This window comes from Chroicocephalus ridibundus, chromosome 9, assembly GCF_963924245.1.
Source record: "Chroicocephalus ridibundus chromosome 9, bChrRid1.1, whole genome shotgun sequence".
Taxonomy (NCBI): Eukaryota; Metazoa; Chordata; class Aves; order Charadriiformes; family Laridae; genus Chroicocephalus; species Chroicocephalus ridibundus.
In genome coordinates, this window is record NC_086292.1 from 13,447,461 (window position 1) to 13,461,854 (window position 14,394).

General features: G+C 48.0%; 1 protein-coding gene across 4 annotated transcripts in view; it reads right to left on the bottom strand.

The window, feature by feature from the left end:
* Positions 1 to 14,180, bottom strand: part of LOC134521203 (synaptotagmin-like protein 1) — a 36,972-nt gene extending 22,792 nt beyond the window's left edge. Inside the window, exons 1-2 of one of the 4 annotated variants that reach the window (XM_063347399.1) lie at positions 14,145 to 14,180; positions 938 to 1,516 (exon numbers count right to left, since the gene is read on the bottom strand). In XM_063347399.1, coding sequence (XP_063203469.1) covers positions 938 to 1,038 — 101 coding nt within the window. In that variant the 5' untranslated portion in view covers positions 1,039 to 1,516; positions 14,145 to 14,180. Of the gene's footprint in view, positions 1 to 937; positions 1,517 to 1,715; positions 1,735 to 1,789; positions 2,015 to 2,091; positions 2,116 to 14,144 lie in introns of those variants that run through there. The other 3 variants (XM_063347400.1, XM_063347396.1, XM_063347398.1) reach the window with 3 other exon arrangements.
* Between the last annotated feature and the right edge of the window lie 214 nt (positions 14,181 to 14,394).

Below are 14,394 nucleotides of genomic sequence, written 5' to 3' on the forward strand. Positions count from 1 at the left end.
ACACCACCACCAATTCTACCCCCCCAGCTCTCACCCCTGAGCAGAGGTCAGGGCACGAAGGTTGCCCCAAGCCCGCTGCCAAGCCACCCACTCCCCCTTCGAGCACTGAGCACCCCTCCTGCATGGGGCTTACTCTTTTTTAGCTCAACAGCAAGTCGAAGACTCATATCCTTAACAGGGGTAAACTGGCACAGGGCCACACACACTCACTGAACTACTCATTTCTTGCCATGGAGAGTTTGGTGCCAGCTTCCTGAGCCTGGTGCATACTGTCAACCCAGATGGTCTAATGGCTGGCATTTAAAAAGTGACAGCAGCAACAAGCAATTCCCATCAACCAGACCTGAGCTCCAGGATGGCCAGTGGCAAGTGAGCTGAACTGAGAATGATTCCTGGCTCTACACGGGCTTCCCGCAAACCTTTGGCAGATCACGTAGCCTCTCGCTGCCCCTCTCTGCCTGCACAACGGATATTGCATACACACCCACCTCAAAGAGCACCGGAGAGACACAAAGCAGAGACAGGGATGTAAAGTCTCATTTTAAAACACTCTGTGGGATTTCTGTGATAGCAATTGAGGAAAACAAGGTAGCAGCTACTCCCCTGCTTGGACGTCTGACACCAAGAAATCAGCATCTTCCTCCCCAGAGCAGGAAAGGGATGATTCCCCTTGGCAACTCTGAGGGCTGCTGATTAACTGAAAGGAGAGTCCAGCCCTGCAATCCTGGAGAGAGAGGACAGCAGAGACAGCAGGATGGCTGAGAAAGCAGAAGGTGCAATGAAAAGATCTGTCAGGATCCAAGCAAGAAGGGACAGCACTGCTGCAGCCCGCACCTCTCCTTGTTGCACACACACATACACACACACTCCTCACTAAAGCAGTAAAAAAATCCCCCCAGGGAAGCTCACATCCTGCTGTTATTGCATGCTCTCTCACCTGATGCGATCCCCATCCTTCTTCTTCAGCTCCGCATCTCTCTGCAGAACCTTCATCAGCTTCTCATACTCCTCCTCGGTCAGGAAGCTCAAGTCCAACATCTTCCCTGCACTCTTCTTCAGTTCTTCAGACAGCTGAAGCAATGACACACCAAGAACTAATCCAGCCCAGAGTGCCGCAATGCCATGGGCAGCCGCCGTGCAGCCTGCCCTGGTGTGCTGAGCGAGATGGGGATAGAGAAAAAGGACTTCACAACAGCATGGCTTGGGTGGAAGTTGCGTTAGCACCTGGACTTGCACTTCCAGGCTCTTTGCTGGCACGTTTTTCTGCACTGCGTGCCTTCCCCTGCCAGGAAAATTCTCTCAGCAAAATTGTGCTCCTTCGTTTTTCTTCAGGCACAGTCACAGCGATTTGGAAGCCAACGTCAATCAAACAGGCAAGCACGGGAAGGAGTGAGCTCGCCGCCCGCCTGAGCTGCCTCAGCAGCCACGCAAGCTCGTCTCACCAACGGCAACCCCAGCACCTCTGGCGTGCTCTTTCTTCATCAGGGAAGTCTGCCTCCGTGGAGTTCAAGCATCCCTGCAAAGAAATAACACCAAGATGCCTTTTATGATAAGCACCGACATATGGTAACCGAATGTGTACATTGGGGGTTTTTATTTGTTCTTCAGCACAAGTTCCAAAACAAGCTGCCCTACTTTCCTTCCCGTCCCACAGCTCCTCACATGGTATTAACCTAACCAAGACAATATTTTATTTTAGCCGCTTTCCTACTTACAGGTAAACAGTTGACTCAGCGTGCTACAAGCAAAATATGCATCTAATTTACCAAACTGCTTGCTTGCTTTTTACCTCCATTCTTCTTTTCTTCACTTCTTTCCACCCTAAATGAGACAGAGGATAAGGAGCCAACCTTTGTAAAGCAATCAGAAAATGACAAAACAGCAACCTGCAAGTGTTACTGCTGCATGCTATGTATCTTATAATACCAGAGGCTGCTCCTTTTCTGATATGTGTGCACTTCGCGTCATGCTGCACTGATATTTGCTGTTCAAACAGTAAGGGTGCAGATCACTTAGTATTTCAACAGACACTGAAAATGGCCAGAGGCTGCAGGGCGTGGAGGAAGGGTAAATCATGTGTTGCTTTGCTACCTTATTCCTTTTCCTCTCTCCTGGCCAGCCTGAGGGCAATAAGGCACACCTCCAAGGGAGCACTTCTACTTGTGTCCATGTAGGCAGTTCCTAGCTCACCAGATGGGATTTTTCCACTGTTTCCAAGCCCATCAGGTGACCATGGGTTTCATCATACTTGGCTGTTTCTCCCAAAGCCACAGCCTTGGGAGTCAGGTCATTAAAAAAACCTAATAAATCCCAGCTTTCATGTCAAACGTGATCAGAAGGTCACCAGGCCCATTCCCTAACCTCAAGGCCTGTATCACCCCATCTTTCTGTCCATCTAATCCCCTTGAGGATGGCAGCCACAGCCCTCCTGGGCCACCTATTTCAGTGCTTAGCTAACTGGCAGCAAGCAGCGTCTTCCTATTGCCTACCCCAGATCTCCCTGATGGATCATCCTGCCTGCCATGGGGATGCTCCCTTTGCAGCCATCCTGACAGGGTTTTACACTTCAGCCTCCATGTTAACCAGCCCCAGCAACTCCAGGTTCCTCAAAGCTGGGGTCCCCATCATTTTTGTCACTCTTCTTTGGGCTGTCTCCACATGGTGCACCTCTTCCTTCAACTGGCATATCCAAAGCCAAGCACAAGTATTTCAGCTGAACTTTGCTCATTTGACATCATTTCCCAATTTTACATTATTTTATGGATGATACATTTCCAAATGTTTGCCTTTTTCATAATGGCGGAACAACATGTTAGAAGAATAGGCATCTGACCTTAATGCTTACAGAGAAATACCACACAGAAAGGCTCGTAAAAGGAATAACCGCTGTCAGAAAACTCTGTAATTATTTGAAAATAATTTTTGGAGGGAAGGAAACAACATTTCATATTTCTTTGAGGCAAGTATGGCTGTGCTTGTCACACTACAATTATTGCCTTTATCATCTGAGAAACTATCAATACCACTTAAATAGTTAAAACAGAAACAGTAATAAAAAGCCCTAATGAATCTCTACTGTTTAAACCTATGTTTCATCCAGCTTGGCACAGCGCTACCATGCTTGGTTCCAATCATCTACCCTCTCTGGCTCTCAGGCACAATCCTACTTCTACAAAGACATTTATAGAAATTTCTGGGACAGATTTTATTTAAAAAAAAGTATCTAGGGACACAGTTTTCACAGTATTTGCTTCTCTAGATCTTTTATTTATTTTTAACAAACCCATGACATGTGGGCTGAAAGTACTTCAGAAAACATTTTCAGCAAAGACTCATATTTATTCATCAGTATGGTAGTCAATTAGAAAAAGAATAAAGGCTACTTCTTGTAAATAGCCTTTTTTTCCCCTGAGAATGTTCTATCTTACTGGAATAGTTACATTAGAAAGAAAAGGTTAATGCAAACCAAACAGACAACTCCTCCTTTTGTTTTAAATAGTTAAAAATCAAACCACTTAATGCATTCAGTGTGGGAAAGTGAGCTGGTCCAGCAGACCACTCCACCTGGAAGTTTTGCTGGCATTCTCAGGAGCTGCAAAGCTGTCCACCCAGGCCTGCAGGAGTAACCAAGGCTAGGAAGTGATCCCACGGCCACAGGGCTCTCCCTGCCACGACTTGAGCCATCACAGCCTCCAATGGGTGCACCATGCTGCCTTGCCTTGGCTGCTGCAGAGGCTTGAAACAGGAGAACGCCACTATTAACCGCTCGGGTACACAGCAACAAGGGAGAGCGTGTTATTTGTTTACTTGGGTCTGCAAGCGCAATAAATGAAGGATAAAAATCAACTGACATGTACAGTGTGTTATCAGGCAGGCACACTGTACTGTGCCTGACCATCGCTCGCTCCCCCAGGTTGCTTAATCCTAGAGCTCACGCTTTTACACTCCTCAGGCAGCACCACACAGCTTTGATTTATTTTGTTAGATTGCTCATAATCCTCTCCCCTCTCAGAGCCTTGGTAATAAACAGTTCGGAGACCACAGGGATGATGCAGTACAAACACCTAAATCGAGAGATCCGTAACAAAGCCGTGCATCTCACGCAGATGGGGCCACTTTCTGTGTGTCCTCCCCAGCCCTTGCCTCGCCATCTCTGCCAACGGCAGGGAAGGGAAACACAAACGCCTTGGAGATTTTTTGGGCAATGATGGGACCCACTGGGCAGCACTGGGGCAGATTTTACCCTAGACTGGGACCTCTTAAGTGTTTTATTAGCCAACTGATGTAAATTGGTTTTGGACAAAGTGTGACAAGCAAAAAGACAGTTGCACTCTCCTTCCCTCCTGCCAGTGGGAGACCCCTCCTAGATCAGGATTGCTCTCTGGCAACAAGAGAGTCATGAAAGAACAAATTGTTTGTGTCTGGATTAGCAGCATCTGCTTAAAGCCTGATGTCCACCGTGCAGAGCAAATTCAAGCTGCTCTCAGGTGCTGCACCACCACGATGCCCCAGTGCAGGGGGAGCAGCCCTGCTGGGTCCTGCACGTGTCAGGACAAAGCAGACGGGCAAAATGGATTATCATGGCTACAGGAAAGACCATAAAACTGAGCAGAGGAGCACACTGGATGTCCAAAGGACTTTCTTCCCTCTAACAGCTCTTCTGGGGAAGAGAACATGACAGAGATCGACTCACACGCCCAGCCATGTTGGCAAATGCTGGGTGTGGAGTGGCTGTGGAGACAAGCAGAAGCATGACCTATCATGTGGCATAACTGGCTGCAGCTCTTACTGTGATAACTTTCGATTTCTTGTGGCCGCCTCCCCAAGAAATCGCAAATGCTCCGGCCACGGAAGAAGATCCATCACGGTGTGTTACGCCACGGAGCAGCTTGTCAAAGCCAGAGACCAAGCATGGGTGGGGAAGTGAGGCCTGTTCCGTTAGAACAGCACACTGGGATGTGCACATCTCATCTCCCAACTGATTTTCAGTGTCCAGCTTAAAAAAACTGGAAAGGCCATACACGGCTAGACTGAAGGTCCCTGTAACACACTAGCTTATCTTCAACAAGGGCTAGAGAGAGTATGGCAAGCCTCCTGCAAGGTACAGGGCAGGGACACCCTGAGGAAGGAACAATGTCCCTGCATTTCACTATTTTTCCAATTACTTTCTGAATTCACATTAATTTTAAGCATTTGCAATATCCTCAAAGCCCCCACAGTCCCACAGCCTCACTGTGCTATAAATGCAAAAGTGTCTGCCCTTATTTTGTTTTGACCTGCCACTTGCTTGCTTCATTTGATATCCCCAAGTGTTTTATTAGAAAACCCAGTGAGGATTACTCTGCATTCACCTACTCCACGCTGCTCGTTTTGCAGACCTGTGTCACAGCCAGTTTCTCTTCCAGAGGGAGGAAGTTTGTCGTTTGCTCATCCCAGGTGTTACTCAGGGAGTTTTGATCATTCCTCACACCCTTCTCCGCCCCCCATCTAGCTTACTACAGAATGGCTGAGCAGTGTTTAGGTGCAAAAAGGCTTTTCCCAACAGCTGCAACCACTGTTATCTTCACCTGCCAGACTGGTTTTGCAGTGCCAGGAGAGGCGGTGGAAGCCGTGCAGGGCTGCAGCTCTGCAGCCAGGAGGGAGACAGGCACTGTCAGCCTTCACGTGGGGACAGCCAACGGCTCTGCCAACCCCTGGGAGAGCAGAGATCTCTGATCACCTGCAGAAAAGCTAAGGAGGATAATAACAAAACCAATAAACCTTCCTTTTTCCAGCAGCTTGGACCATGCAACAGCAAAGAGCAGTGCCATTCGGGGAGAACAGCAGTCCCACATGGGCTGGAGCTGACAGCCAGGGAAAGGCCAGGTGCTGAGCACGGGTCCAGAGAGACTCCCATTTACACCAGCCGAGACATGGGAATTTGTGGCCTGTCTTAAACCTGCCCCTTTTCCCTTTCAGGAAAGCACCAAGCGGTGTGACGTGCATTTCCCTAGCACCAACCCAATACCCAACCCCTAAAGCAAAGGGGCAAATAAACACCAACCTTTGTTCAGCAGCACACAACACCCTCTAGCACGGAGCATACCCACACTGGGGCACAACCGAGCAAAAGCGCGTTTGGACAGCCCACAGCCTGGTCAATGCTCAGTTCCTCGTTCCTCGGCACTTTGCAGCGTGTCCCCACACATGTGATCAAAGTCAAGTGCATTATCTGCATCGACGGTCCTGCCTCCTCTCACTCGGAGCCTGCTGGCCATGTAGGTCACGGGCATGCAGCTGTGCAAGCAAGGAAAAGCTTAAGAAGGAGTAGTTCTGGAGCGCTTTCCAAAATAAATAGTTTGACTAATCCCATGTAGGGTTTCTGCAGCAGTAAGAGATATTTATGAAAGAAGATATGTTGCAGATCTCTCACCTGAATTAATATATCCTCTCTCTTCAAGCTTTTTCTTTTTATTACAGTGGAGAAAGGTGTTGTTCAGGGAGTTGTTTGGGTTTTTTAAGTAACTCTCTTTCAAATAGTTTTATCAGGTGAAAATTAAATGCCTGCTTGGCCTAGCAAGCATGACATATAGCCCCTTTTGGAAAGGCAGATGCTGAAGGGGCTGACGCCTTCTTTGTGCTGCATTTTCATTTTATTTCTGGGAGGTTAAATTCAGCTCCATCTCAAAACAGAATTCTGTTAATGCTCTTCATAACTAACCCGAGCACAAACTGCTCAGATGCACAGTACCAGCTCAGTGCTCTTGCTGTCATCTGCCTACAGACACGAATTATCTATAGACCATCTGCAGGGCACCCCAGTCTTTGTTCTGATTTCTCAGCGTGTACCTCTCCTTCCCAATGCTGCACGTCTTCCTCAGCGCTGGGATGTGCACAGGTTAATAATATACACCACAGGTCAACCAGATTTCATTGATTAAATGCTGCTTTGCATGCAGAGGAAGAGGATGAATTCAGGAACTTTAACATGCCAATTTGGTAGTCAGGACCCACTAATGATGACAGTATTTAACACACCAATCTCATCACCTAGGTCAGCGTAGGACCATCCAGACCCACCTCGCCCTTTGAGACCTGGAGCTGCACATAGGTCCATGTAATAAAGATATGAAAACATCCCTACCCAAAACATAACAAAACCCGGAACAGATAATACTGATCTCACAAGGCTATTCATAGACAGATGAAAATAGCAGCAAGCCGCAAAGGCTGCTTGCCTCTGTCCATACCTCTTTATCACATATCCTGTCACAATGTAAGGAAATAACCTCCTTTTGCTTTACAATGTGTGGATGCTTCCCAGTACCCTTATTATTCAAGACAGCTCTTGTAGGGCAGGTCAAAACCGAGAGTAGCATTGTATCAAGAATGATGGATGTGGTCCTGGCACCCACAGTCACTGCAGTTCCCAATATATGCTGTAGTTAACAGTACCAGAAAGACTTAGTGCCCAAACTGTCCAACCTGTACAGAGTCTGTGATCAGCCTTGTGCCTCTCCCTCTCTCATGCTGGAGGATCCAGCCCCACGCTTCCTCCCATCTGATTTCTTCTGCTGTCAGTGCCACGAAATACAGAGGTATTGCCATCACTATTTTACAGGTAAAACACTGACAGCCATTATAATGCTTATAGGCATAATACTATGACATTTGATTGGTGTCCTTTACCAGTAGAGAAGAAATAAAAAGCAAACTACAGGATGGTCTTTCTCTTTGGGAAGGATGGGCTGAAAACCAGCACAAAACCTCCTGTCCACGGGGGCTGGACTGTGTGTCCCTGCCCTGGGTCCGGTGAAAGGGAGCAGTACAATCCCAGTTTCTACCCAGTGCAGGAGCTTGCCATCGGTTGCAGCCTGCACCAGCCGCAGCCACCAAGAGAAATGGCAGCCCTGGGCTGGGAAGCCACGAGCTGATGGGGCTGGCATGGCAGAAGGCAGCCAGATGTGTGAGTCTCACACCTGTGACAGCTCGACAGACGCAGGTGCTCCCTTTTACACACGGACAAGCCCCCAAGGTGCAATAATACAGACAGGAACAGTATTGCACAAGCCTACAAACATTGCTCTTTAAGTATCGAATTGTTGGGTAACAGCAAGTGCAGTCAGCGTGTAACCTTCACACTGAAACTCAGGTGTTCCTATGGCAGCCAAGGGCTGTCCCGCTGAAAAGGCACACAGCTGAACAGCCGACACCCCTACCCAGGAATATTCCGCCTCTGGGCGCAATCACACCACTAACCCTCCTTCTGTCTCTCTGTGCTCACATCTCCCCTCTCACTGTCATGAAACAAATATATAAAATACCCGCCTTTTAGTTAGCCATTGCAAAGCAAAGCTCCACAGCGTCATTTTCTCATAATTTGCGACGTGCCACTTGTAGCTATGAACTGTCTAGTCCTTCACAGACCTAGAGCAGCTGTGAGCTACAAGAACAGAGAATATATTTCATATAACTGTTTTCTGAAAAGCTATTCCACTGAAAAGGCTGTGGCTGTACTGTCTGAATTATATTTTGTCTGACTTGTCCCGGTGAAAGGAGATAAAAGAGCTCTACTGTCCCTACCCAAAAACCTCCTAAGCAACTAAGTCATATAGAGATGGCCTTCCAATGATAGACAGCTGATAGGATAAAGAACAACTTCACACAGAGCAGGCAATTGTGGTCTCCCAGAGCAGTCCACGTATAAATGCATCTCTTACCATTACACAGGGAATGTCAAGGCCAAATTCTGGCAATACCAGGCTGGTTTGGCCTCACCCATCTCCAAATACCAAAACTACTCAAGCTCAGCTAATCACAGACTTTACAGAGATTTTTCTCTATTCAGCGAGGGCTGTACGTGACACGATGTGCCATTCCCACCTCAGACACAAGGATGAGCAGCTGATGCCTACCGAAAACCACCACCGAGGGCAGCTCTGGCAGCCCCCGAGGGGCAGGCCGGGAGACAGCAGCTCTGACCCTAGCGATGGCTCTTCACTCCGATGTGCATCCCGGAATAAGAAATACCACTCAGTTCATTGTGAGTGCAGCCTCAGGTGGTTTCTCTCAGTTTCAGTCATTGTCTCACATTACACCTTCCAATAACGTTCAGCACGATGCAGAATCTCAGCTGTTTTATTAAAATATTTTTCCTCCTCCTCCCCCTGGGCAGCTTTAGTGAAGGACATCCATTGATCAAGAATGGCCTTGGGATGCTCTTAGGCACACAGGAATTGCAGGAATTTATCAGAGCAAGAAGGTTTCTAGCCCAGCCCCTTGAGAGCAGGCAGTAGAAGATATTTTAGAACAACAATACAATGCTAAGCCAAAAAACCAAGTAAACTCCCCTATTCAGTGCATGTGGGGAATGCATAATTGAGGAAATGTTCCGCTGACCACATCAGAAGCGGGTGAACTCTGCTCATTCGCACTCAGCCTCAGAAATACCACTGCTTACGAAGAAGGTATGAACCCCAAAATATTACAGAAGGTTTTGTTAAGGCTGCAGCTTCCTTTTTTAAAGAATGATGCAGAAGGATTTTTCTCCCTTACGCATTTCTACCCAACGCAATTAACTGTCACACCAGTAATTATCTACACTGAACTCTAGCCGTTTCCTTCTAGCAAGGAACTGCATGGGTGGAATTTGCATTACATACAATTTACTTCCTTTTATCCATTTTTAATTAAGTGAACCATCCTAGGGTAAACAAAAGACTGAATTTTGCAGTCCTAACCATTATTTCTTAGAGCCAGCACCACCAAAAAAAAAAAACCCAACCATAATCAGTGTGACTCAGACTCCTTAAGGTCGATAAGGCCTTTCACTGGTGATAAACTGATAATCCAACACTTTAGTTTAAATATTTGAGACTTCTGTTTATTTCATAGGTGGGGACTATTTGCAGATCTTGCAGGATGTAGTTCATTGTAATTCTGCAGACTGCCAGAACACAAATAAACAAGCACAACCGCCTGGGACACTGAGAAATCCTCTAATATCCCATTGAACAAGGATGGCCATGTCCTGGCTGCAGAAGAGGACATCCCAGCATTTCAGAGACCTGGCTACGTCTGTCACCCAGACAGACCCACTCTGCCTCCCTCCAGCCCCAGCACAGGCGGGAGGTTTGGTAGAGGGAAGCGCTCCCACACCAACACTGAATGCACTTGGCTTTGGGGAGTGGGGCAGAGGCTTGCGCTGAGGCTTGTGCTAAATCTGCACTTACATCCTCAAGAAAATGGAATTTTAAAAGAATTTGCAAGCCTTCACCCCCAAGGCTTAGCTGTGAGCCAGTTTAGAGCTCCTCATGCTGTGTTCCTGCTGCACTATTTCCATCAGAGAAATATCCTGGTGTCCAGGCTTCCCTCTCAGCCAAAGGAGAAGTCACTTTATATCAGCTTTAAAGAACCCAGCTGTCCCGATAGCAGTGTTTTTAGATGGTACGAAGGTTACTTCTAAAAGCATCTTCTCAGCTATTAGACTTGAAAAGGCAACAACAAATAAATATACAGTAGTTACAAGTGAGAAATTACCAGCTTAAAGCTAGACCCTTGCAGGTGAAGGTTCCGTATTTAGACTAATCATCTCCCTGTCCCCGTTTGTCACTCACTCCTCCCTCAGAACCTGGATATTTTCAGTATGAAAAAGGGAGATGGAAGATAAGTTTTGTCTGAGTTCAAACAAAGGAACTGCAGGACTGGAAGAAGGAGAGAAATGCAACCACCCGTGAGAACTTCTGGCTTTTATTTCTGATCCTGAAAAATATTTGCTGACCTCAACTTTGCTTCCTTCCAAACATAATTTCTCCATGTTTGCCTCCAGTGGTGACATGTTATAAAATGCTTTCCTGACCCTGCCTGTTATGCCCCAGTAATACTGAGCTTGCCCAGTCGTCTGGAGCTGGTTAGGGGCCCGCAGAATCAGAAGCCATTTTGATGAAAAGAAAAAAAAACAAAAACCCCCTGGTAACACAGTAACAGAAGTCAAAAATACATGGGGCCCAATTCCTTAGTACTCCTTTGCCTGCTCAGCTCAATGGCATGAGGCAGAGCCCGGTGCTAAAACCCATGGGACACCAGTGCTGTTTGTTTCAGGCACTTTGCATACTGAGGGATCCTTCTGGTCAGCAATCATTTTTAAGCCTCAGCCACACCTGGATGATTCTGAAGTAACTCAAATAGGAACGAAAGGTAACTGCAAAACAACAGGGTGCATCTCATCATCACTTAAAATGAGGTATAGTTGGAAGGTATAATTCCCTCCAGCGTCTGGGAGTTCTGGAAACAACCTTCTAAGAAAGAATCTCCTGATCTGCAATCTCTAGTGTGTGATGCCAAAACACAGAGGGGCTACAGCCAGGGTCTGGGGTCAGCTCCCACATTATGAAAGGGGAGAAAAATGAAGCTCAAGTCCGTGCCTGATTTGGGAACCCCACCTTCTTCTCATTTCCAAGCATGCACTGAGGCCTGGATTGGTCTGTGCTGTGCCTGGTCAACTACAGTAATGCACGCTGCTACAATTTTAAATAAAGCTGGTTTACTTTGTCACCCTGAGATACAGAGTTGACTCCAGGGAGAGTAATCCCATTACTGAAGCTGCAACTTCACCTTCCTTCACAAATCTTGTTCCATGAGAAAACAAATTCATACATAGAAATATTTTTTAATAAACTGACCGCTTTTCTTCCAGGAAGATGATCTAGTTGAAGATATCTGATCTAGTTGAAGATGTCCCTGCTTATTGCAGGGGGGTTGGACTAGGTGACCTTTAAAGGTCCCTCCCAACGCAAACTATTCTATGATTCTATGAATAATGCAACCTTCCAATGCAAACACAAACTCAGTCATTAATTCACCTATTGGAGCCATGTATGTGCTCTAGGAGCTGGATGACTTGAGAGGGACAGGAGATATCTCTGGCAGCACTTGTTATCTACAATAAGAAAAAAAAAAAGCACCCACTTCCACTCTCTGTCCCCTGCAGTGCTCAGAGTCAGGTGAAAGATCTTCTATGTAAGTCTTCCCAGTGAAGGGTGATGTACAACACCCACAGACATGAGGAGGCTAATACTACCAGAGATGGGCAGTCTGAATTCACAAGGAAATTAATAACTTACTTAAATATATCAGATGCCACACTAATTTCATCACAAAGGCACAGTTCTCGTACTAGGTTTTCTCTAAAGAAGAAAGTTACAGTAGGTTAATGAACTACAGGCATGGCTATAAACAGATGTGCTTAAACTAGCACAAATCTGCATGTGGACATGGACTGTCTTTTAGTTTAGCTCAAGATAAAGTTTACTTAAACTCAAGTGAGAAATCCAAATACAGATTGCACCAATTTAATTAAATCACTAAAAATAAAATCAGTTTCAGATGATCATCTGGTACCATTTTCTTGCACAGACAAGGTGCTTCTTCCATCTGTGCAACTCCATGAATACTTAGCAAATCTTGTGGGGAAGCGGGGAAGACAGACTCTTTGGATAAGAATAACAAGATCACCTGTACTGTTGACCAATGTAGTTTTATTTCTAGGTGCTCAAGCTGAATAAGATTTGGAGCTTTTATATGAGCAGTGACAACCATAATTCTGCCCAGGCATAACTGTATGATGATACTGTCACGTAAAACGCACAGTATACTGCAGAGGGGAGGACTCCTGCCCACTGACACCCCACTCTACCGACCGCTCTGCTTTGCAGTGCTACGTTCATCCCAGCAAGCTGCCGGTCTCTGAGGAGGCAACAACCCGGGCTGAACCCGCTGGAGCAGGGCAAGCTCCTTCCACTGGACACCCAGAGCAGCTGCCAGCCGCATGTAGCATCCTCCGTGGGTGAGCTTTGCTGAACTGTTGTCCTGATCCCACCTGTCTTCTCCCCTCCAAGACAAACTGTACCACCATTAGGTTTAGCTTGCAAAACAGTTACTTGATTTTGATTCAAGAGTCACCAAGGGTGACCAAGGCTTTACTGCCTGCTGGCACCCCAGGACAGCCATGTACTCCTTTCAACTTTGTTGCAAACATTTATTATTGTTCTTTCTACCCCCCTACATCTCTGAAGTGTAGATAACAATATTGATTTAAATGCAATCAAAGCAAGCCTGCCGTACAATGAACACTTTGTCCACATTGTGCCATACTGTGCAAGGGCTGCCCCTTTCCCAGTGAGCGAGGCCCATTAAAGGGACATGATTTATGAGTTCATGAGGAAAAAAACAAGTTCACGCTTCAGTTGCAGAATTGTGCGGGAAAGCAGAAACTTGGGTCCCCACGTGGAGCTTCTCAGATCTTCTGCCAAAGGTGGAACAGGGAGGGAGAGAGAGGAGGAAGGGGAAAGGAGACGGGTTCAGCCCTCTTAACCAACTGCTCCTGGACGGCTGACACCCTCACAGAGGTTTCACAGTAGATCTCCACCATCCTGACCATACCCCATGGTCTGCCCTGGGGGCAGAAACGCAGGGGACACAGAATGGTCTGTAAGGTTGCTGGGGAGGATAAGCTCCATTGCAAACTATTTTATTTTAAAAAATATTCACTACCAAAGAAATCCAAGAAAGACATAATAAATCAACAGCAGTTGTCACAGGTTACCATAGCTTATACAACGGCAACTATCACACCAGAGAGCAGGGAGCAGAAATTAATAAATGCTGCTCTTGTTGCCATGCCAACTATTTACAACAATGAAGGATGCATAAGGAAGTAAATAAAACCAGGCTGGGGTGGGGGGCTATGGCAATAGAGCCAGAAGAGCAGGACAAGTCGCAGGGAGGTGACACTTTGCCTTCCGGGCTCTCACAAGTAACTTTACACGAAGCGGGGCCGCAGTAACACCCAGCGCGCCGGGTGGCACCACCGTGCCCCTTGTTTGACAGGGTCACACCGAACGCCCCACGCCGCCGCGGGCCCACGCGTGCCCGGCGGGAGGCCGTGCGGGTCCCACCGACGGCAGGTCCGGCGCGGGGCACGGCGGGCGCGCGGGGCACGGCTGGCTCCGCCGTCTGCTCGCCTGGCTACCAGCCCTGCGGCTCCCCGGGCCCCGGCGGGAGGGTACCTCAGCCGCCGTCCAACCGCCTGCCGCCGCTGTCCCCGCACTCCCGCCCCCGCGCACACGGGACAGACCCGGCACCGGCGCAGCCCCCGCAGCCCTTACCTGCCCTCGGCGGCGCGGGGCGGCCGGCGGGGCGGGGCCATGCCCGGGGGCGGGGTTATTCCCGCGGGGGGCGGGGCTATCCCGCGGCGGGGCGGGGCCGTGCCCCGTCGCGGGAGGCAGCACCGCGGAAAACCCGGTGCGGAGCAGGCAGCAGCGGGAGCGGGAGCCGGGGCTCGGGCGGGTTGGCGGGCGCTGGGGGCAGGTGACGGTTTGGGAGGGAGGATGAGACTGGGCGTCCTTTCAATTTGCC